The 23,564-nt window shown below is 41.9% G+C and overlaps 1 protein-coding gene across 3 annotated transcripts in view; it reads right to left on the bottom strand.

The window, feature by feature from the left end:
- ANKRD28 (ankyrin repeat domain 28) overlaps nucleotides 1-23,564 on the bottom strand; it is a 102,735-nt gene that overhangs the window by 26,242 nt on the left and 52,929 nt on the right. For all 3 annotated transcript variants that reach the window (XM_069958711.1, XM_069958712.1, XM_069958709.1), the window contains exons 3-8: nucleotides 17,309-17,387; nucleotides 8,747-8,817; nucleotides 7,197-7,397; nucleotides 5,612-5,699; nucleotides 3,728-3,870; nucleotides 2,998-3,210 (exon numbers count right to left, since the gene is read on the bottom strand). In XM_069958711.1, the coding sequence (XP_069814812.1) occupies nucleotides 2,998-3,210; nucleotides 3,728-3,870; nucleotides 5,612-5,699; nucleotides 7,197-7,397; nucleotides 8,747-8,817; nucleotides 17,309-17,387 (795 nt within the window). The remainder of the gene's footprint in view (nucleotides 1-2,997; nucleotides 3,211-3,727; nucleotides 3,871-5,611; nucleotides 5,700-7,196; nucleotides 7,398-8,746; nucleotides 8,818-17,308; nucleotides 17,388-23,564) is intronic.

Here is a 23,564-nt window from a genome sequence, read left to right as displayed (position 1 = left end):
TTAAGCAGACATCATCAACATACCTGTGCTTTAGAATGGTTTGTATTATATAGGTAACTGATGCTTAGTAATATTTTACAATCTGACTTATAATTCAGAAAAACAAATCTTTCCTTTCTAATGCTAATTCTCTCGGTTTTATCATTCTAGATGGTATTTTGTAGCAATCAAATATGAGAAAGCTTTAAAGCTTTTTTCCAAGAGAGAAAATTTCAGTGTTCAGTGAAGGATTCCTTAGATGTGGGGCAGCTCTTTTGATGTTGAATGAAAGGAGAACCTCATAAGCATTTGCAGTATATCAAGGAAGCTTGTTCAACCATAATAAATGTGCTGTATGTTTAACAGTCTACAAATGCATACACTGGCCGGTCAGCCATGCATGATGTCAAGAAACTAGGTCAACTTTGGCTTAATTTGTCTCCTCTGAAAGCACTTAAGACTGAACCCTGCGCTATTAGCCAAGAGTATACTCCACTGGTTTGACATTGTCTATTCACTTTGAGATTCATAGATCATCCACTGCTAAATACCACAGCCTCTACAGAAAACAAGATATCAAAAGATGACTGCATTATATAAGGCTTCCATAGGGGGAAATGGGATAAAAGGTACAGAAACTCTACAGGGCAGAGGAACACATGCCATAAATCTACACAGGGCAATACATATACAACCTGTTCACAATTTCCCTCTATCGAGTATAATGGCTGTGAAGGAATGCTAAACATTCTGGTCCTGCTGCTAAATACATTTAGCAACATTTAAGGGTCTAATAGAGTCCAAGTTCTGACTATTAAAGGGGTTATCCAGTGCTACAAAAACATGGCCACTTTCTTAGAGACAACACAACTCTTGTCTCCAGTTCAGGTGTGGTTTGCAATTAAGCTCCATTCACTTCAATGGAACTTAGCAGAAAAACCCTGCCCAAGTTGGAGACAAGAGCAGGGCTGTGTCTGGAAGAAAGCTGCCATGTTTTTGTAGCGCTGGATAACCCCTTTAAGTATAGTACAAACCAAACTCCACAGTGAAAAAATATTTCTACTTCATCACTTTACCAGAGTATGACTGAGAAAAAATCCCTACTCTCTGACTCCATAATAGTCTATATAATATTTATAACACACACTGGGGCTGTCCATACAGAACGTCATCAGGAGACATGGAATAGCGCAGCTACAAGGTAAATAAGGATAAGGGAAAGGAACACAGGGAGACTGTGGCCAGCTGTAACAACGGGACTGGAGCGGGCAAGGAGAGTATAAAGTAGTTTATGGGTGCCTTGTCCTAACATGAATTCCTTTAGCAGTAAAACCACATGTTTAATAATTGTGTACTACACACCCGTATACACAGAAACCTCTCATATGACACTGGGTGAAAGGCAAACAATTTTTGTAGGAATTTTTTCCCCCTGAAAGATGGTTCTTGGACCATCTTAATTTCCTAGGGACTGGAAGTAGTAAGGGAAGACAAGGCCCCCTCCTCTGCTGCCATCAACGTTTGTGTTGGGAACGTTCCCAATCCTCTGCTCTAGAGCTACTATAACCACTCACCTGCCCCCCCCCCTCCAACCCATGTACTGTATATAACAAAATACAGTAAAGTGGGGAAAGAGGACCCTGCTCCGCACAGTGCTGAGGAAAGGATCAGGAACTACAGGGCTTAGATATTTGTTTGTTTTTTTCTCCTTAGTCACTGGAGTTCCCCTTTAAAGCCTGACTCCCTGTGCACTAAAGCAAAAATCGGCTGCCTCTATACACATTACTGAACTACATGTTTAGAGTACTAGACGTCACACACTGTGGTCATCTGACTATGTAAAGTACATAAGTGACTAATCTGACCGCAGTTAAATCATGTGCGCACAATATTTGTGGTTGTGGGTTTCACACACTTCAACAGAGCGAACATGCATTTAAAGTGGATATGTCCCCAAGTTTAACCCCTACAGACTGATGTTTTGGCTGTATAGGTAAACCTATTCTAACTTCTAAAATGTAATTTGAATCTGAGCATTTCACAGTCTTTTCCAGCCTGAGTGTTTCCCACTAGTCAGCCTGCAAAGGGTCTCTTCAGAGTATGCTGATGCATGCCAAGGACTATTAAACTAAATGGATATGATGAGGACTAACAAGAGCTTCTGCACATAGACCCTTTGTGGGCTGACTTGGGGAATGTCAGTTAATATAAGATAGAAATGTTATATATTTAGAATAAGTGTTTCCCCATTACAGAAAGGAGAGAACCTTTCACAACATGTAAGTTGGGTGTGCAAAAATAAGCATAATGCCTCATTCACATGTCCGTAGTTCTTTCCACAATTGCAGACAGCACTAAGGACAAACACTTTAATGGCCTAATTCCCCCATCCATACGTGTGTGCATGGATGTGATCTTTGCTGCAAAAAAACCCCAAAAACACACCCACCCACCAGGTCTTATTGTAGTACAGACCCGCAATCGCAGCACAGACCACTATCTGTCTATGCAGAGATCCGTGAATTGTAGACAACAACGGATGCACATTTTTAGTAATGTCTGCAATTATAGGTTGCACTAGAGACTCGTGAATGAGGCTTAACTGTATGGAAGATATAATTGCTTTACATTGTATACTGTAGGCTATGAAAATAAGCCAGCACATTTCTGGTGCATATGTTCTAATAGTAATTTAATGATTTAAGAACAAAATAATAAACGTTATCAGCTTATCAACCACTGGACAAGCGGAGGAGCTGTGCCATGTTGTGTAACATGCTGTACTCTACCAGGTAGGCAGGTAGATATCGGCTGTATAAGAAGTATCGTGCTGCCCTTTATGTTCAAGAGGTGTTCAAATATAACGTGGTGTATACCTAGTCCAATAGTAATTTTATTTCTCATGTTGTGTAACATACCCTTGGGACTGTGTTTAAAGACCCAACAATCTATTAGCACTTGCCATGATACCAATACATAGATCAAAATAAGCATAAGACATAATGTAATGTCTCTTACCTTAATATTTACATCTGCACCATTGCAAACCAAGAGTTCCAGGCACAGAGCGCCATGTGTTGATGCAGCAGCAAAATGTAATGGAGAAAACCCACGCTCATTTACTTGGTTCACATTAGCACCACAATCTAGAAGTTCATTCACCACCACATCTTGTCCATTGTAGCAGGCCACGTGTAGAGGTGTGTTCCCATATGCATTCGATTCATTCATCTAGATAAGGAGAGAGAAAGAAGGGTGCAAAGCATTTAAAGGGGTTATCCAGCGCTATAAAAACATGGCCACTTTCCCCCTACTGTTGTCTCCAGTTCAGGTGTGGTTTGCAATTAAGCTCCATTTACTTCAATGGAACTGAGTTTCAAAACCACACCCATACTGGAGACAACAGAAGGGGGAAAGTGGCCATGTTTTTATAGCGCTGGATAACCCCTTTAAAAAGGAGTTACAACAATTAAAATTAGACATTGGCTACATTGCTACCCACATGTTACTCTGTGCAATCTAAGGACATTACAGAAACACAGGTTTAAAGCAAGCTGTACTACAGAAATGCCTTACACTTTTTACAACCCCTTGTTTATTACATCAGTTGTATTCTCCAATTTTCTTTAAAAAAAAAAACACAAAAATGAAAACATAATAGACATTATCACTCTGAACAAGTCCAAACACAATGATGGATGAAACCCCCAAAGCAGGGGAACTAGGAGGCTTCAAAGTAAAAACTTACATCTACTCCCAGGTCTAACAGATACTTGACAACACTGATCATCCCACTGGAGGCTGCAGCATGCAGTGGTGTGTAAGATTTCTTGTCTCTGCAAATAACTTCTGCTCCATGAGTCACAAGTAATTTGACAACTTCAATGTGGCCTAAAAGGGAGAAAAAAAAAATACAGATAAGTTTATGGATTAAATTAGATGACAGAAGTCTGTAGATGCAATAAACAGTGGTAGCTTGGTTTAAGAGTAACCTGGTTTAAGAGCGTTATGATTTAAGAGCTTACAGTTTTTCAAAATTGTGACTTGGTTTAAGAGCATTGTTTTGGTTTAAGAGCTCCCTGTACTGGGTGGGAGGGGCACCGTCTGCATAGTGGGGTCTACAGCACTGTGCTCTCACCCAGGAAGTCTCCCTCACCTTCCAAATCATAGGAGATCCACTTCAGGCTGGGGCTTACATCAGGGGACAGGATCGTGGGGGTAATCTCTTCATAGCTGTAACCCCTCTCTCCCCAGACAGAGAGCGCTGCATGTATGTGCCCACATATGTCCTGCTCATTCCTTCATGCTCCCTGCAGTCTCTGTCAGTCCTGATTGGTCCATGCTGAACACACATCCCTTCCCCATTGCTATCATGTGACCACACAGACCTCTGACAGCAGCCCTGTTTCTCTATTCAAGCCTGTTGTACTACGCTAATGCGTTATGGGATTTTGCACCTCCATCGTGTATCTACAAACTGTTGCTGTGTTATCAGGTTTATGCAGTTACTATACATTATACTCCACATGCTGATTGCTAAACTGTAAAGTAACTTATAATATTACATATTCAGCTGCTTATAAATGTTTGTTTCATTTGATTTAACTGTTATTCAAAATATAAAATCATTATTTTGGGGCGTGGAACCAATTGTCTGCATTTCAATGATTTCTTATAGGAAAATTTGCTTTGGTTTAAGAGTGGATTTGGATTACAAGCACATTCCCGGAACAAATTATGCTTGTAATCCAAGGCACCACTGTACTTTTTAAGGCCGGACTGATAAATGGCAATTTAATAGCAAAAATCATGTGTTGGGGGGCATTCACACATCTGATGTATGGTCCGTAAATACGGATAATGTGCTACAGAATGAAATTCGTAGTTCCTGGCACCTTCATTGTGATGACGGGAGCTCCGAAACTGTTTAAATCTTCACGCTACTGTACTAACACATAGTCAGTAGCAGAAGGGTGTCAGCAGTGCAAAGATTTTAACAGTTTTGGAGTTCCAAGCATCATTATGAATTATACTGGCAGGAAATCCAAATTTTGTTCCATAACACATCGGTGGAGATTTATCAAACATGGTGTAAAGTGAAACTGTCTCAGTTGCCCCTAGCAACCAATCAGATTCCACCTTTCATTCCTTACAGAGTGTTTAGAAAATGAAAGGTGGAAGCTGGGCCAGTTTCACTTTACACCATGTTTGATAAATCTCCCCCATCGTCTGTATTTACAGACCGTGCACGGATCGCGTGAATTCCCTCTTACAAAACAGATTTTGCAGAAGATTCAAAATGGATTTCGGCCCTAAACATTCAACCAGTGAAAACCCCTTCTACTTGTACTGGACTGTATACTGCTGTCGATTTCTGGAAGGGTATATACACCACAACCTCTTGTTATATTCAGTCTTCAGATATGTTGATTTAGATTGATGAGAGTTCCCACATTCAGGGCCTCCTCTAATTCAATTCAACTCTAATTCTATTCCACAGCACTGACAATATTACATTGTGCCCTTTTACTGCCAATGATATAACAGAAAAACACATTCAGATTAAAAGAGAGAGTCTTACTCAACAGGCAGACAGACTGACAGTCTAAACTTTACAGCATAAAACACTTACCCATGTAGGCTGCCCAATGTATCGCCCGCCTGTCTTTCTTGTCAAATGCATTAATATTGGCACCTCGTGATAAAAGTAAACTGACCATCTGCGAAGTAAAGAGATCCTAAGTTGGTCAGGAGTTAAAGCACTAAAGTGATGCACATTCATTCAAGAAACCCATGAAGAGCGGCCATAAATCTTCATCTATTTAAGGAATAGGAAAAGTGCACAGAATATTAGGGCTAAAACAAAAATAAGCACAAAGGGAGACTTTTTATGTCCAGTGTACTGTGCATAGAGGGAAAAAATGGTAACACCAACTAGCTGTAATAAGTTACAGCAATGTCATAATAGACCTTTTTATTTTTTAAAGGAATGCAGCGGATTGGGGATAACATGGACACGGACTCGTCTGAGGACACACAATGATCTGTCACGCACTGTGTGGACAGACACCTTTCTAATCACAATTTGTGTTACACTAATCTGCAGGATCGGCTAGCCTTCGCTCCTCCCATACATTGAGTCTTGGGCATCCGCAATGCTCTTGCTGCTTTAAAAGCTGTTTCTCCTCCTTAGAACACTTTTGATAAGTACTAACCAATGCAAACTGGTAACAACCCATCGGCCCATACATACACCTTTTTTGCACATACAATGCACACTGTTTCATTCCAGCTCCGCTGTATTCACACATTTCATTACTGCAGCTGAGTTATACGATTTTTGGTCAGCCATGGTCATAACTTTTCTCATCTATATTCTCCTAAATAGGCTAAATATAGTCAGGGGGCTGAACGGTCATAAAATGCATCATAACTGTGTTACAGGAGCCACACAACCATCATCAGTAACTGTGATTGTGACCCCATTAACAGCACAGAGACACAACTTCCAGGGGGAATCACAGGACCTTCTGAAGGAAGTTTTTCCAGGATTCTACTTCTTATAAAATTTATATTGTATATATTTAGTGCTTCTTTAAAGCACTGGTAATGCACACATCTATCCACCCACCCTTTCTTAACTGTATAAATCGGAAAATATATAATAAATATATATATATATATATACACACATATGCATAAACACACTCACTCTTAAAAAGATCTGACATTTATTTAAATGTAGTCAAAATTTAACTTCAGCCTATGAATGTACACATCCGTAGGAGAAAAGAAAACCAACAATGTAAAAATTACTTTATCAAATTCATGGAAATGTAAGCTTAAAATATCATTCCTAACACACACAGGGCAGAATGTGGATTTATAAAGGAAGCACAAAGGCATGATTCTTGAAGTCAATTCAGTGCCCTGGGGAACTTGCCGCTTATAGTAGGCCTATGTGACATGGAGGGGTGAACTGAATAGACGAGAACATTCAAGCAGCGCTTCTAAAATTGGACAGCAGATGTCTCTAAAGAACATTGCTGTGCCTGAATATGACGGCTGCTTAGAGGTATCAGCCTCCCAGCAGCCTAACAAAATAGCTGCCTAAAGAGTAAGTGCTGCAGATAAAGCAATACCACTCAAGACGATATACAATGATTGCAGGTTATGCTGGAATATGTACTGAGGACGAATGGTATACAAGTCTGTACCTCAACATGACCGCTGAAGGCTGCATGGTGTAATGCTGTTCTCCCTGCCCTGTCCGATACATTAACATTGCTAAGAAGAGGCACCAGTGCTTCCGCACACTTCACAGCTTTGTTTGCTGCAGCTATATGCAAAGGGGTCTGCCAGTTTTTGTCACGAGCGTTGACATCTGCTGAATGTTTTAACAGCACCTGAACTGCATCCTGAGAAAAGAAGAGGAGATTGTGAAACAGGGGATGTAATAAAAACCACAAAGTTACTTATTCAAGATTAACTGAAATGTGTTTCTGGGTTAAACTGCTGCAGCAATACCACTAACAAATCTTGGCACAGTAAGGAGTGGAAGCTCACATAAGAAGCCCGTCAATCTCATTGATATTGAAAAGACTGGGTAACCAACAGGTGCATACCTTACATTACTGATTAATAATCACTACTATTACCAGGTGCCACTTTCACAGAGTATTTTTCAACCATATTACATTTCTTTTATGGACAGTAACATGAAGGTAATGTTAAAGGGGCTTGACTTTACTTTATTAGTATATAGATTGCCAGGGTATTGCAAAAAAAAAAAAAGGGAATGATGCCCACCCCTTCCAATCCACTGCAGCTGCTGGATCCCGGTCTCTACTTCTTGGTTCTAGGCATGTGTAGTCCCAAAAAGAACTTCTCGTTCAGCCTATCACTACCCAAGCTGGAACACCACTGTGGCCAGTGAGTAGGAGATGGCAGTACACAGAAGCCAGGTAGAAGCTGGGACTGAAAGCCAATGGGATGGCAGCTGTGGGGGATTAGGTAGCCAAGTATTCAATATGCTTGTGTAAAACAGGCCTGAGGCTGAATTAACATTTGTGTGGCCCTTTTCATTTTTTATTGTGTCACAGAAACAGAAAAAGATTTGTAAATTACTTCTATTTGAACAGCTCAAGTCTTCCAGTACTTATCATCTGCTGTATGCCCTGCAGGAAGTGGTGTATTCTCTCCAGGCTGCCACCTCTGTCCGTACAGGAACTATACAGAGCATAAGTAGTTTTCTATGGGGATTTTCTACTACTCTGGAAAGAAACTGGACTGGAAAGAAAACACCACTTCCTGCAGGACATGCAGCAGCTGATAAGTACTGGGAGACTAGAATTTTCAAATAGAAGTAATTTACAAATCTGTATAATTTTTTTAGTACCAGTTAATAAAAAAAAAAAAACTGGAGGTGTGTGAGATAGAAAAACACGTAATCTCACAAAACTGTTGTTGTTGGTCGTGTTAGCCTTATGTATGAATAATCCCTTGCCGACTGTAAACGTACACTTCCTTTTCGCTATCTGCAAACCCTGGAATTTTATACATTTTCAATGGCAATGAGAAATGAATTTTCTAGCAGCGAGACCTCACACAGAGATTACTGATTTATTTTTGGTCTATCCAGCTTTGGGTAATGACTCACTGCAAGACACACCAGGTTCCCTGCTACAAATTTAGTCTAAAAACAAACTAACATTACACATAGACGCAATGTCAATTCACTGTAATGGCTCTCCTGCATGTTACTTACCTCACTACAGGGGGCTACCGCTCTGTGCAGAGGAGTCAACCATTTGCTGTCTTTGGCATTTACTCTAGCTCCTGTAAAACAGATGCACACATGATAAATACAAACAATGAAGTAAAACACTACGGAAATGTAACCAATTATGACTGGGATTATATCCACCCAAACTCTCCAAAAGCTCCCAGGCATCACCTTAAAAACTGTTTTAATACCACACCCAAAGTGACAGGAGTGGGCTAGAAAAGCGCAGTTGTGTTTTCCTAACCCAGGATAACCCCCTTACAGGGAATCTAGCAGCAGGTTAGGTGACCCAAACTTGCTGATGGATCCTAATAGGGCAGGAGGTTGCACGCACCTTTACTATGTTGACTAGTTGCATCACCTATTGACGCCACTGCAGAGTACCGAATGAATACTCCCAAGTAGGCGGCGGGTACTGATTGATGCACAGAGGAGTAAAAGACCACCCCAAAGCACTAAATGTCATAATTTACATACTAACAAAAGAAAGTTTTTCAATAACAATGCTGCAAACCAACATAATAAAGATAGGTATATCTTCCCTGTCCCCTGGTCCATCAGCTGTTAAGATCACCTTATCTGCTGCTAGATTCCCTTTAAAGTGAATCTGTCACCAGGAAATTCAGCACTAAAGTGCTGGCAGTGTTATATACTTTTTGAGAAAAAGGATACCAGCTGGCTAAATATGCTGTTTGATGCTGCAGTTAAGCGACAACCAGGTGAGGCCCAGGTAGCAAAGCAAAGCAGCGTCACAGATGCCGCTTGTGTTTACGGTGCCTTCTACACCCCACCTCTACAGAGATGTCAATATAGGGTTAAATATACCCCATCATATTTTTATGGGTTAACGTCTTATATGGATCAAAAAAGACCCAGATACCAGAGATGTAATAAAGTCTGAAAGAATTTGAACCCCTTCGTTTTTTCCTCCTTGTGTTTAAAAGGCCCCAGAGCGTACATTTTTTTTACCTACAGACCCACATGAACCCTTATTTTTTGTGCGACTAATTGTACTTTGCAATGGCAGATTTAATTTTTGCATAAAATATGCTGCAAAACCAGAAAAAAAAAATTATATGTGCAGTGAAATTGAAAATAAAACGCAATTATTTCTTATTTGGGGTGGTTTTGTGTTTACGCCATGCGCCCTATGGTAAAACTGACTTGTTATCTATGTTCCTCAAGTCAATACTATTACAACGATATGCAGCTTGACATTTTAATTTGACAGCTTTTAAAAAATTTAAATCTTTTAAAAAAGCTAAAATGTTCCTTAAAATTGCTCTATTCCCATCCTTCTAACGCCTTTATCATTTGGTCTGTGGGGCTGTGCGAGGTGTCATTTTTTGCGCCATGATGTGTTCTTTCTATCGGCATACATGCGACTTTTTGTTGCTTTTAATCATGATTTTTCAGGACTTGATGCGACCAAAAATTAGCAATTTTGCACTTTACCTTTTACCGTGCGAGATCAGGAATGTGATAATTTAATGGTTCGGGCAATTACACACGCGGCGATACCAAATAAGTTTATTTCTTTTATTTATAAAATGGGAAAAGGGGGGCGATTCTGACTTACTAGGGGAGGAGATTTTTTTATTAATATTTTTTTTTTTTTTTTAATGTTCACTTACAGAAATTAGAAGCCCCCTGGGGGACTTCTATATACACAGCACTGATCTTCCATTAGATCAATGCTCTGTATATAATAGAGCACTGATCCATCAAATCAGAGCTCTATTATTCCGGTCTGCTGCAGACCAGATACATGGATTGCCAAGCCGGGATCAGTGTCATTCCGACGCTGAGCACCGGCCCGGCCAGTATACTGGATCTCCAGCCACCACACAACCCCACCGCCGCATTGCAGGGGGAGATCCGGCCACTAGACACCAGGGAAAGACCTGCAAAGGACGTTAAAATGCAGCTGTCATGCAGAAAGCAGACGGGCTCCCCTCTGAACCTCCCCACCCGCTGCAGGATGTGCCGGTACGTCCTGCAGAGGAAAGGGGTTAAAGATGATGTACCACCCGGTACATCCTCTTTAACCTGAACCCATGGATCGATCGGCGCCGACACGGGGAAGCCGGTGCCGCAGTCCGTTTTCGGACCGCAGCCCGGTTCCCGTGCACGGCGCCGTTCGATCCTGCAGTACCGGCCGGTGCTGAAGCACTGGAGGTCGGCCGGCCCGCTTCCAGTGGGAGGGAATTCCCTCTCCTGTATGACACGGCTTGCTTAGAATGAATGGAGCCGGCGCCGATCGATCCATGGGTTCAGATTAAAGAGGATGTAACCGGGTGGTACATCCTTTTTAAAGAGCTGATAGAAACTTGTATTTTTCTCTTCTATGAATACCCCAGGATCCAGGGGCTTTACCTTCATGCTCTACGTACTTGCCAATGGGTCTAGAAGCATGGACATACCGACTGGGCACTGACAGAGCCTCTTCTCTTTATACATTTCACTCCTGGTTTTGGTTGCAAAATACTGAGCAAAAATACTGTGTGGGAACATAGCCATAATCTGTAGGCTTATCTACAAGCAGCGCTTCCTTGCTGATCTGCTGTTCCTCTCCTATCTCCTCACAAAGCTATCTATGGTAGCGTATAGTAGTCATTAGCCCAGCAGAGTGCCAACTTGTTAGGACCCCTGCACTTTTTCCAAGCACTTTTTTATGGCATAGCAAAGGGCATAAGGAGACATCCTGGTGTTGGCCACATAAGTAGGAGAAAGAAAATTGACCCCTAGTCCTGTTTCCTGAAATGGAGAATGAGAAATAGCCATGCAGTAATTAATCAAGAACAGAGACATGTCAAAAGTTTATATCAGTCAGGGTTTGTGTGTTTAGACCCTGACTGATCCATAGATTGAGTGAAAAGAGGACCGCCTAGCAATGTGCTCTGCGGGGGTGTGGGGAACATAATAAAAGGAAGTATATTTACAGGTCCTCATGACCAAGCAGTGCCGCGTCCCGCTCTACAACCCCACCAGCATGCTTTTGGTATCCCTCCAGAAAGGTCATTCCTGGGCCGATGAATTTTGCATTAAGCCAGTCAGTGACTGGGGTGGGAAACCGCTGTAGTCACTGACTGGCTGGGGGGCCATATCACACCCTTAACTGCCATGACTTACTCTAAAGCTGGGACAAAATGCGACCCCCGGATGTCCAGGTCCAGTAAATATGCTTCCTTTATTACGTTTCAGTCACCCCTTCAGCACTCAAGTTTTGCATTTCACCAACTAAGGTAATTAAATTGGCACAATCCATTAATTACCTTAGTTGTATGCCAAACAGAAGCCTAGGCCATTACATTTTACAACAGGGATAGCCCATGACAAGTAACTACCGTAATATGAAAGAAATCTAAGCTGAAGTGAGTATTCATGAATAGTGGCTTTCATAGTGGATAACGTAGTGTACAGGAATCTGCTAGAGAAAGGTCACAGCACATACACTGTACCAGGGGCTGTGGGGTCTGCACAAATCTGGAATTTCATCTGCATAAAAAGTCAATTGAATAGGAGGCAAAATAATGACTCACAGCTCATGGCAGAGACTGTAAGAAGAACATGTAACCACAGCAACAGGCGCCGACATTACACACACTAAATTAGAAAAATAAGAAAAGCAAATCAGGAAGTCTGTGACAATCCTCAGCATCGACCAGTCTGGCTCTCCAATGTTTCCTTCCTCACTAGAAGGGTAGTCACCAGGAACTAAGTAAAACTAGTTATTGTGGTTATACAGGACGCCTATGTGCTTGTGTGTCTTATGGTAGCACTATAGGTCTAACACAACACTGAGCAGCGGAAATAGCGGCTTATACTTCACTTAGATTGCCATCGGACACTTCCTCTTGTACTGCAGTGAGTTTATACAGATCTATCACATAAATGTTATACACTATACAACGTTATATACCATGAGGCCTGGGCTGAAGCATTGGAGGTGGGCCGACCCACCCCTCTATGACACGGCCCCATTGGAATCGATAGAGCCGTATCATAGGGGCTGGGGGTTTCTCCCAACTGGAGGTGGGTCGGCCTGCCTCCAATGCTTCAACCCAGGCCTCACAGTATTTTCACTTTAAGCGCCTATTACATGGGCCGATCAGTGGAAGGAAGCGAGCGCCCAACTGTCAGCTTGCCGGTGCTATTACAAGTTGTAACAGTGAGTGGGTAAGTGCAGGGGGGGGGGGGGGTCTGCAGAAGGGGCTGGCACCACCTCTACATCCTTCCTCCCCACCCTCCTCATCATTAGGAATGCTCCAGGCAGATTGCTTCCTATTCCCCACCTGTGTGTATAATGAACATGGGCTGGATCGTTAATACACCTGTGCAAAGCTCAAACAGCAGTAAATGTTCCTGGATCATTCCTAATGATGAGGAGGGTGGGGAGGAAGGATGGAGAGGTGGTGCCAGCCTAATGCATATACAAATGTAAGCCCCGGCCGTTAGACACAGGGCTGCCAGATTAAAAGTTGTTTTTTATGACAATAACTGCATCCCCTGCCGAACGGACCCCAGGACAGATCTTGGATTAAAAGCTATCTAAAGGTACAAGTGGTTTGGGGGGGACAGATTGTGGGTACAGAGTCGCTTTAAAGCACTGGGAGGCGGGCCGACCCACCCTTAGTGGGAAGAAACTCCAGCCCCTACATGACGTGACTCCTTTAGAATTAATGAAACCCTATCATAGAGGGGCTGGGGTTTCCTTCCTCCAGTGCTTCTGCCTGGGCCTGGTGGTACAGTCACTTAAAAGGAAGATGCACCCTGGAATAAATGGAGGGCTGCTCTTCAAGGGGCTCCTGATATTGACAAGCTCAGAGCTTGGTAATGTTTGGAAGTCCCATACACAATGGGAGTGCTGGCCGCACATGAGCAATGTGCTCCATTCGTTTCCAGGCTGAAAGGGGGAGCAAGGAGGCACTCCAGGTAGAAGCATTTCACTTCTTGACACTTTGCTTCCAGAGTGTGAAAAATTATTTTATTCTCTAATGCAGAGACCCTTACCCTAACAGCATCAAACCCTCTCCTGTACATTGATTTAGAATTTATTAGTTAACTCCAACTGGGGCACCTACAAAATTATGTTATAACATAGAGATGTATACATACAGTAGTGTCATGCAGCTATATTGACATGCACAGAGACTGAACCCTACTACCTTGCTACAGCAATCGGGTATTATTTATAGTCACCATGGTGCTGGCCGCTTGTCCGATCCTTCTATAAAACTCTTAACTGATCTTCATGTTCTCCCATTCGCAACATAATAAAATAAAATCGCAGAACATGGCTGCAGCACAGAGGAATATGATGACTAATTCTAACAACTTTGGTTTTGTATGATTAATCTTGTGATACATCTCTCCCTCCCGTTTGTGTTATCTTTAGGTCTCATTGTAATCTATAGAAGACAATTCATTACATCATTATACCATGGCAGCAAGAGACATAAAGAAACAAAAAACCATACAGAACTACCACATTTAAAAGGGTGCATCATTTTTTAATATACTACTGCTGCTGATCCATATAAAAAAAACAAACAAACGTTATCCTTACCTCTCTGCCTGTCAACCATCCTGCGGAGCTAGCTGACGGGCAGAGAGCGGTGACTACATACGGGCAGGGAGCAGCCCAGATGACTACTTACCGCCCGGAGAATTAAACACTTTTTTCTCTGGTATAAAGCTCATGCCGCAGCTGCTGCAGGAGCTTTATACAGCGCTCCTGGGAACCATATCAGCCCAATTGGGCCATTTGGTTCCCTTTAAGGGTTTCCTTGATAGCATGATTTGGCCCACTGATACATGTATACATTAGAAACCTCATCAAAATACATTAGGAATGGCACGAAGAGCCAAAGGCTACATTTACTTCAATGGTCAGAACCTAGTAAGCTGGTGACTACCTTCAGTTCATTTCCCGCAGGAGCATAGGTTTCCACTAAAAATCGGGGTTTTCTGGTCATTTGAGAACAGTGTACATATGTTAAATGACCGGAACAAAAGTCAAGATATTCGGGCCATGGATCTGTGCAGGTGCACGTCAGCAGACAATTTTGACAGGTTACTAAAATATTCGCAGATCAGAATGCCAAATCCTTCCCTAAGATGTATCATATGTTCACAAGGAAAAAGAACAGCTCACATGCATGTTAGCAGAGGGCACTTCCTCACACAGACAGGTGCTACGGTACAATACAAATGGAGCCACTAACTGAGGAGGAAAATCCAGTGAACATAAGACAAAGCCAAAATTTATTTTGATTGCAAATGTAGTCTGTAAAAACTCATGAGGAGAAAACCTTTACAGGTTTCAAGTTCCTTAGACATAAGTATGTCTTATGTATGCACAAAATACTGTAGCTTGAAACACGTAAAAGGTTTTTTTTTCAGGGGGGATTTTACAGACACTATCTGCTATAAAGTTGAATTTGGGGTATTGTCTATCTTCGCTGAATCTTCCATCTTCGTCATATGTTCACAGTATTAAAGGTTTATAATGGCACTGAAAACAGGCAAGGGGCTACAAAAGCCCTCATGTATCCCCAATGTACCACACATTTATGGCAATAGTGGGGCCCCTAGCTTGGCTTCTGAGCTGAGCCTTATCCCCAGCATCCATAGCCTGTATGGGTACGTGCACACTACGGAATGGCGATGGAAAACATCGTCACCATTGAGATACATCAAGGAGTTCATCAGGAGACCCAATCTATCAGGACAGTAATATTATTGACCAAGGGACACAGTACAAAAACATTATGATAAGTGTCCGGTCAATAAAACAAGCCATAAATGATGAAGCATACGGCTATGACTCGCTAAGCATACTGATACACATGGCAAACAGTGTTTTCAATCAATCGACAGAACAGGATTGAATTAGACAAGGCTCGTTGGAACCACTCACTCAGACCCAGTGTACAATAAAGTGATGCCTCTTTACTTCATTGTGTGAAGGGTCAGGCCAGTTAGCTTGACATCTGTAGTAGTGAAAATGATGGAAACTCTTCTATTTAAAAAAAAAAAAAAAAAAAAAAAAAAAAAAAGATAAATTGATCACTTAAAGATCAATAATATAATGGGTTCTGACATGAGACATCCTGCATGCCGTGTGTAGGCTTAGGCTGCATTCACACGTTCCGCACGGACGTGGAATGCCTGTAACGGACTCTCCCCCGCCCGGGCGGCATCTGTGATAAGATGCTGGGAGCGGAAGAACTGTACAGATATGCGCCGCGCTGTAATGAAGCCACGTGGCTCTGTCATTGCAGCGTGGCACATATCTGTACAGTTCCCCCGCTCCCAGCATCTTATCACAGATGCTCCCCGGGTGGGGGAGAGTCCGTTACAGGCATTCTACGTCCGTGTTCCGTGCAGAACACGGGACATGTGAATGCAGCCTTATTATTAGCCCAAGAGGTGCCAGCGTTAGTATAGGACCATCTCTCTGAGGTGAGAAAGTCCATACAATTTGATAAAATGCTATACTAAGAAGCCAATTTTTTTCCAATATTTCTATAGCAGTTTTACCATTTTAAAATATCTATATTATGTATACAGAAGGTTTTAGCAACTGCAGGTTGCTGTTGCAATCTTCTGTCTTTTGTCTGTTTCTTAGCCATAACACCATACACCTGCATAGTGTGAATAGTGGTATTGGTTGTGCTGGCCATTTTTTATTATTTTATTATTTTTTATTATTTATTTTATTAGTCTATACTTCCCAGCTTGTTACAGTTATTGCCAGTGGTGTGAAAGGTCTGATGCCTTCTCTACACAACTCGGCACAGCTTCAGCAGCTGCACTGATCTATCACCAAATAATAATGCTACAAACTCTCTGTAAGCTATGTGTTTACAAAAACGAGGCACCTGGGCTCTGACCTCAAGTAAGATGCCATATAATTAAATGCAATAGAAAAATAAAAATATGTTATGTTATACAGAGCTACACCAAGTATATATTAATTATTACATCCTGGTTTGTGATACTCCCCAACATATAGGTGGAGGTTCAACAAACATAAGCCTATACTTTTAGGCGCTGCTAGTACAGCATAACTGGTGCCTGATAACTAATAAAACATTACTGCTTTAGTATTTTATGGTTAGTTAGCCCTTTCATTTATCTTCACTATATGTACTTAATGCTATAAAAAAACAGGACTAAGTACTTTATTACATTTTCCACTCCCAGTCAACAGTACACTGTATACTCTAAGGTTAGGTCAGGGCCAGTTCACATGTAGGCCAGAAATGCTGGAGGGCAAACAATGATAAAACCAATCCTAGAGCTTGCCAAGAGGTCAGGTGTGTGTCCGGTAACATCAGTTATAATACATGACTTCTGCCCGAGCTGGATAGGAGAATACTGCCTGCAGTTTCTCTGCCCAGCTACGGGCGCCAGACAAGTGTGCATTCAGTTGTGTCTGGCCGGACACAACCAATACATGTGAATGCTTTCTAAGTGCTCTTTTCTTTCATTGACCATATTTATTAAAGCATGAATACCATTATATGCAGAACATACCAGACAAAATAAGGAGCTCTATTATCTCAGCATCTCCTAGATAGGCAGCTGCATGGAGCGGGGTCCTCTTCTCATTGTCCTGCAGGAATAAAGTAACAAGTCATCAACATAAGGCGGCAATAAGGTAAAATGACAATTTTCCATACAAAAACCATATGCAAATTTACTGCAATGTAATTCCTTCATCCGGGTAAAGGTAAAGCAGAAAAAAATAGTAACTCATAAGGGTATTTTGCCTATATGAAAAAACAAACAAACAAAAAAAAAAAACAGCCAAACTTTGAACTCGAAAAAGAATATGGGTTTTAGGACTAAAAGGGTACGTAATTAGTGAAACGTAACACAAAAGTTCTTGTAAGGCTCTAGTCACACCGTGTTTAGGGTAAGCAAGTGTGTGATAGAACATATGCACTAGATCAGAGTCTTTTTCGTCTCTCCAGGTTAAAGTGACTCTGTACCCACAATCTGACCCCCCCCCCCCCCCCCCCCCCCAAAAAAAAAAAACATTTGTAACTTCAGATAGCTGCTTTTAATCCAAGATCTGTCCTGCAGGCCGTTTGGAAGGTGATGCAGTTATTGTCATTAAAAATTAGTTTTAAAATTGCAGCCCTGTGCCCTACGGGCGTATCTGTGCCCTAACTTTGCACCACCCCTCCGTCCCTCCTCCCCACCCTCTTCATCATTAGGAATGCCACTGGAACAGTTACTTCTGTTTGAACATTGCACAGGTGTCTTAATGATCCAGCCTATGTGCTGTGGTAACACAGGTGGCAAATAATAGGCAATCTGCCTGGAGCAATCCGAATGATGAGGAGGGCGGGGAGGAGGGACAGAGGGGTGGAGCAAAGTTAGGGCACAGATACCCCAGTTGTATCCCAGTTTTCTAGGCGGTCCTCCCGCTGTATTCACCCGCTGCACGGAGCGGGCAGACAGCGGGAATCTGATGCCGAGAGCTCAGGTTCATACGAAACCGAACCTCGGCAGGTTTGGACCATCCATACTCTACATGAATGCACTGCATGGCTGAAGAGTTGCATACTTAAAAGGGTTCCAATCAGCATGATTGTGCGAGAGCGGGGCATACTTAGCCGCGGTGGTAGCAGAAGCTTTATAAGGGTAGTTTGACACATACAAGAATGACCGTTTTTTTTTTAGGTTGCCCAAGGCAGGGAGAGGGGCGCCAACTAGTCATCTGCGCGGCAAGCCACCCATAAGTAGTCACTCAGACCGCTGCGAGTGTGTAAATCACCCGTCCCCTTAATATGCTGCCTGCACATTACCTGTCTTCAATCCGGCTTGCTGCCCAGGTCCTGGCTTACCGCTCTCCCACCCAGCCAATCAGTGGCTGCAGCAAGCCGGATTGAAGAAAGGTAATGTGCAGGCAGCATATTAAGGGGACGGGTGATTTACATACTTTCAGCAGTCTAAGTGACTAACTGTGGGTGGCTCGCTGCTCAAGTATGTATTGACAAGGAACTGCCAGGGCCTTGGATCGTAACGGACCTCACTGCAAAACTTGCAGCGAGAATTCTGCTGCGATCCGGCCTGTGTGAAGGCACCCTAAGTGTATTTAATAAAAAAAAAAATTCCCCATTCAGAGTACAAAAGACGACTCAGGACTGTCCTCGTAAGGCTAGGTTCACACCAGCGTTTCATCCTCTGCTTTAATTACATTTCTTTTTTCTGCTTTGCAACAGAAAAATGTAAACTAGAGGTATCTTAAAATGCCTCATTTATTCCAACTGGTTTTTAACTGTGCTCTGTTTGTATCAGTTGAGCTCAACTTTTATCAAATGCGTCAGCATTCAGTTAAAGAAAATATCCTTTATTTTTTTCTTTTCTTTTTATACTATAGTCAATGATGACAGATCAAAATGTAAGGTATTTCCATTCACGGCCGTTTGCAAATTATCCTTCATGTTCGTTTTTTTAACACTGAGCATGCTCAGAAGAGGAGAGAAACAAGGAAGCAACATAAACATATTTGCAAATGGAAGCAAACAGTTCACATTTTAAAACCAAAACGGATAATTAAAAAATAATAATTTTGCAAACCAGTTTGATTCAGTTTGTGTTTATCCTTTCACTTATTATGGATGGATCCATTCATGACTGAAGACAAGTGCACCCACACTAATATCATACAAAAAAAAAAAATTATTTACAAGGAGATGCTTTTTCAGTATTTAGCTCTAATACAGAAAAAATAATATCTAGATGATACATTTTCATTCAGCACAAAACTGCAGCGCTGCAGGAATGGTGTCACATACTGATGCCCTAAAGGTCAGTAACATGAAACAAGTGACAGTAGCCTGCAATCTTCTAATGGAGTCCAGTGGACAGGATGGCACAGGCATATGTTGTGTAACAGCAGGGAATCGGAAATTCTCTCAAGCCTTTATTACTAGGAGAAATTATATTTACTGTTTAACTGATATACAGAAGAGTTAAAAACCCAACTCTTCAGTGGGCATGATGCCACAACTTATCATCCTGTCAACCCAAAGGAAAACCAGAAGGACCTCCATGGCAGATGTCACCATTTTAAAAGCCATTAATCTACTGCAAATAGACGTACACAGAGGCCATAAGCATTTTCACACGTTAATAAGAAAAAAGTAAAATGGCGGCACAGATGTGAACCTGTTCTCAGCATGACTCCCTTCTTTGGAGTTTTTGTTGAACTAATATTTTTTGTAAATCTGTACATACAAAAAGGGATGATACTATATGTGTAATCTCGTTTTTAGTCAAATTATAAAGTTACAAATCCAGCATATATTTATAGTACAAGATTTGACTATTGCCATAGTCAAACAATGAACAGAAAAATAGAAAACTTACAGGTATAGAAAACTAGGTGGTCATAATAAAGAGAAAAAAAGGGAGGGGAGGGGCAGAGGATGAGTGACTCCTCCCCTCCTCATACGGAGGCATGCAGAGTTGTCCATAAGGTAGGATGCAGAATAGAAGGTAACGTGACCAGGATTCGACGGAGAAGTAGAAAGGTTGGAGAATCCACGAAAAGGATCCAACAACTCCACAAGAGCAACCTATTTCGGCCATAGTCTCCAGCTATCAATTCATATTGGCGAAAAGAGGAAATGTTACAAAACTGGTATTTTATGATAAATCTCTTGTGTTACTGAAGAGTAAAGCAGCGCTGAGCTGGCTGCATTATTAGCAGTATTAGCCTGGCCCAAAGCCCAGATGTGCATCTTGATGGATGGGGTCTGTGTATCAATAATGAAGGAGGATGTCAAACAACCACAGGCTAAACAGAGCACAGATAAGGAAGAATAAAAACCAGGACTCAAATAAACACAATAAACACCCCAATATAAACAACTCCCAGATGATCTACTTCATCGCTGGGAGATGTGTATCTGAGACAGACACAAACCATCCATAACCAGTAACACTATCCAGCACCAGGGGCTTCCACTGCATCTCCCCCCTCCTCTCCCTGCACACCAGCTGAACTGGTCAGCAGGATGACGCAGCTTGGGGGAAGCCGGACCAATGTGCTGACCTGCTAATACACTGTACACAGGTAACGGTATCCTCACATTGCATCACCCAGCTGTGCTATATACAAGGAACCAGCGTGTCCCTCTTGTTTTGCAGTATGAGCTCACAGCGTCTCAGTGTGCTCAACGCCTTATTCCTGCAATAATACAGTAAATTGCACCTAAACAGTAGTTAGAGACTTGTCTTGAAGGATTACCAGAAGTGCTGAATAACTGGATGCCAGGTTTAAGGAACCGTACAGGTTGTGTGTGGTATCACAATCACTTCAGTTCTAAAGGGGCCTTTCCAGCTTCAACAGGTTACCGCAGCTTATCTTCCATTCACTTCAACAGGAGCCGAGCTGCAGTAACGCAGCACAGCCACTATACAATGTATGGAGCTATCTGCTTCCGGTATCATTTTGGTTCTCCAGCTCTGGCAAACAACTGATCGGTGAGGGTGCCTGGTGTCAGCAACCCATCAGTAAAAAGTCTTGAAAAATAACTTTAGCCACAGGAAGGTTTTCCTGAGAGCCTTTCTAGTCCTGGAAATCTTTTAAAAATTTGCATTGGGAAAGCAAATATTGAAAAAATGCAATGAATAAAACCATGGCTCTAATCTATCCATGAATCGTGACTAGAACAACAACTGAAACAAATATTTACCAGAGCCCCCCGCAGCCCTGTATTCAATAGGGGCACAGAAGTGAAGTCTTTATTTAGAATGCACTTGTGTGCTGCAAAAAGAGAAAAGCTGAAGCAGCAGGTAGATTGTTATTTTCAGCACAATCGGCTCCAGTGTACAGAATACCCTCATACTAATACCAACATAACCGGCCACGTGTTCCAGAACTTTCAAGGATTTTTACATTCCCTACAAGGCAAGAAGAGCCAAACCCAGAACTTCTGCAAAAACTCCTGTTCCCTCTTCACTTGTTATTCTACACTAGTACAGTGAACCACCCCTGTGATGCTAACATGGATCTACAATAATGTTTTATTACCAGGTTACATAGAGAGATTATAATGGAAGGGAGAAGTCTCCTGCTTGGGATGTTATGTCCAGTAGACTTTTCTCTAGAAAAGGTAAAATATATATTTAGTCACTAGTGATTTTCATTAGTATGTATATACCTGCTATATTGGTTTTGTAACATGTGCTTGTGGCATACACATTGGCTATTTAAACATATATTCAGTAAACCTGTAAATCTATTCCTTTAACACAGGGATGGGGAACTTTCGGTTTAGCACCAGCTGGAGGACTACAATTTTCATCATGCCTGGACAGCTAAAGCAAAGTTTTAACTGTTCAGCCATTATGGGAAATGTAGTTTTACAACAGCTGGAGGGACGGACATTCCCAATCTCTGATAACACACAACAGGATCAGGAAATAGAACAAAGGCAGCTAGTACAGAGAAGAGTATAGTACAAAGAATTAAATCACCATAACCGCTGTTACTTGGAAATTAAATTGAGACAGACAAAGGAGACACTTATGAATTTAAGGGAAACTACCAGTAGGTTAGACTATTCTAACCTGCTGATCGCTCCCTATTGCGCTTGGGGTGCTGGGGATGAAGGCAAATCTCTTACCCTTATCCTTAGCACCATTCTCATGCAGTCTGAAGTGTAATCCTGCGTCCCATAAGTCTTTTCGGAGGACTGCAACCCCCAGAGCACCGATCCAGCCCGCCCCCAGCTGGCCCACTCCAATGATCATTAGAAGGGCCTGGGCGCCAGAGGCACCTCCGCATCCTGGGAGCGGTAGCACAGTCTCCAATGATCTAAACAACCTCACCAGACACAGGATTAGGGCCCTATTCCACCGGACGATTATCGTTTGCATAATCGTTAACGATTAACGATCTCAAACGACCGCTATTGCGAAAGACCTGAAAACGTTCACTCATTTCCATGGAACGACAATCGTTACTTATGATCGTAATTGCGATGATTTTTCTTCGCTATTTATTCGCTATTGCGTTTGTATCTATTGCGAACAACCGAACAATGTCTTATTCAATGCGAACAATTTACGAACGTTTTGCGAACGAGCAACGATAATAATAGGTCCAGGTTTTATAAAGCGATCAACGATTTCTCGGTCGTTAATCGTTAACTGCATTTCAACTGAACGATTATCGTTTAGATTCGAACGATTTAACGATAATCTGAACGATAATCGTCTGGTGGAATAGGGCCCTTACATTTCAAACCTTCATACCGATGCACTATGGGGAACTTATGGGGGGTGCACAGAGGGGAGAAAAGGCAGCCATGCACAGCACTGGCTTTTTTGCCTAATAAAACCTATTACAGAGTATGTTAAAATTGCTTGTACTAGTGATTTCTTAAAAATTAAAATAAATCACAGATACACTTTAAGGCAACTGTAACAAAAGACAAAATAAAAAATAAAATGAATAGATATTGCTTACAACAGAACAAGAATAACCTAGGATTTCTTTCTGTAACTCTTAAAAGGGAACCTGTTTCATGCTCCCCAAACTGGGCCTGCATAGATCTGTTTTTTTATGCAAATAGGGAGAAATGTAGCAATAAATCTTCCATCATGGGTATTAGCCACCAAGGACCACCCCAATGACTCAGAGCCCCATTCTCTGCTGGCATTATAACTATTAAGTACTCTAAAACACAGCAGCATTCTGAGTCACTGTACTGGGGACTCGCTGATATTTGGATAAGATTTTATTCAGTAACAGTATAGTGGTAATAGT

The sequence above is a fragment of the Dendropsophus ebraccatus genome, chromosome 2 (genome assembly GCF_027789765.1).
Source record: "Dendropsophus ebraccatus isolate aDenEbr1 chromosome 2, aDenEbr1.pat, whole genome shotgun sequence".
Classification (NCBI taxonomy): domain Eukaryota; kingdom Metazoa; phylum Chordata; class Amphibia; order Anura; family Hylidae; genus Dendropsophus; species Dendropsophus ebraccatus.
The sequence above is the reverse complement of the archived record's forward strand: the minus strand, read 5'-3'. Positions and strand labels throughout refer to the sequence as shown.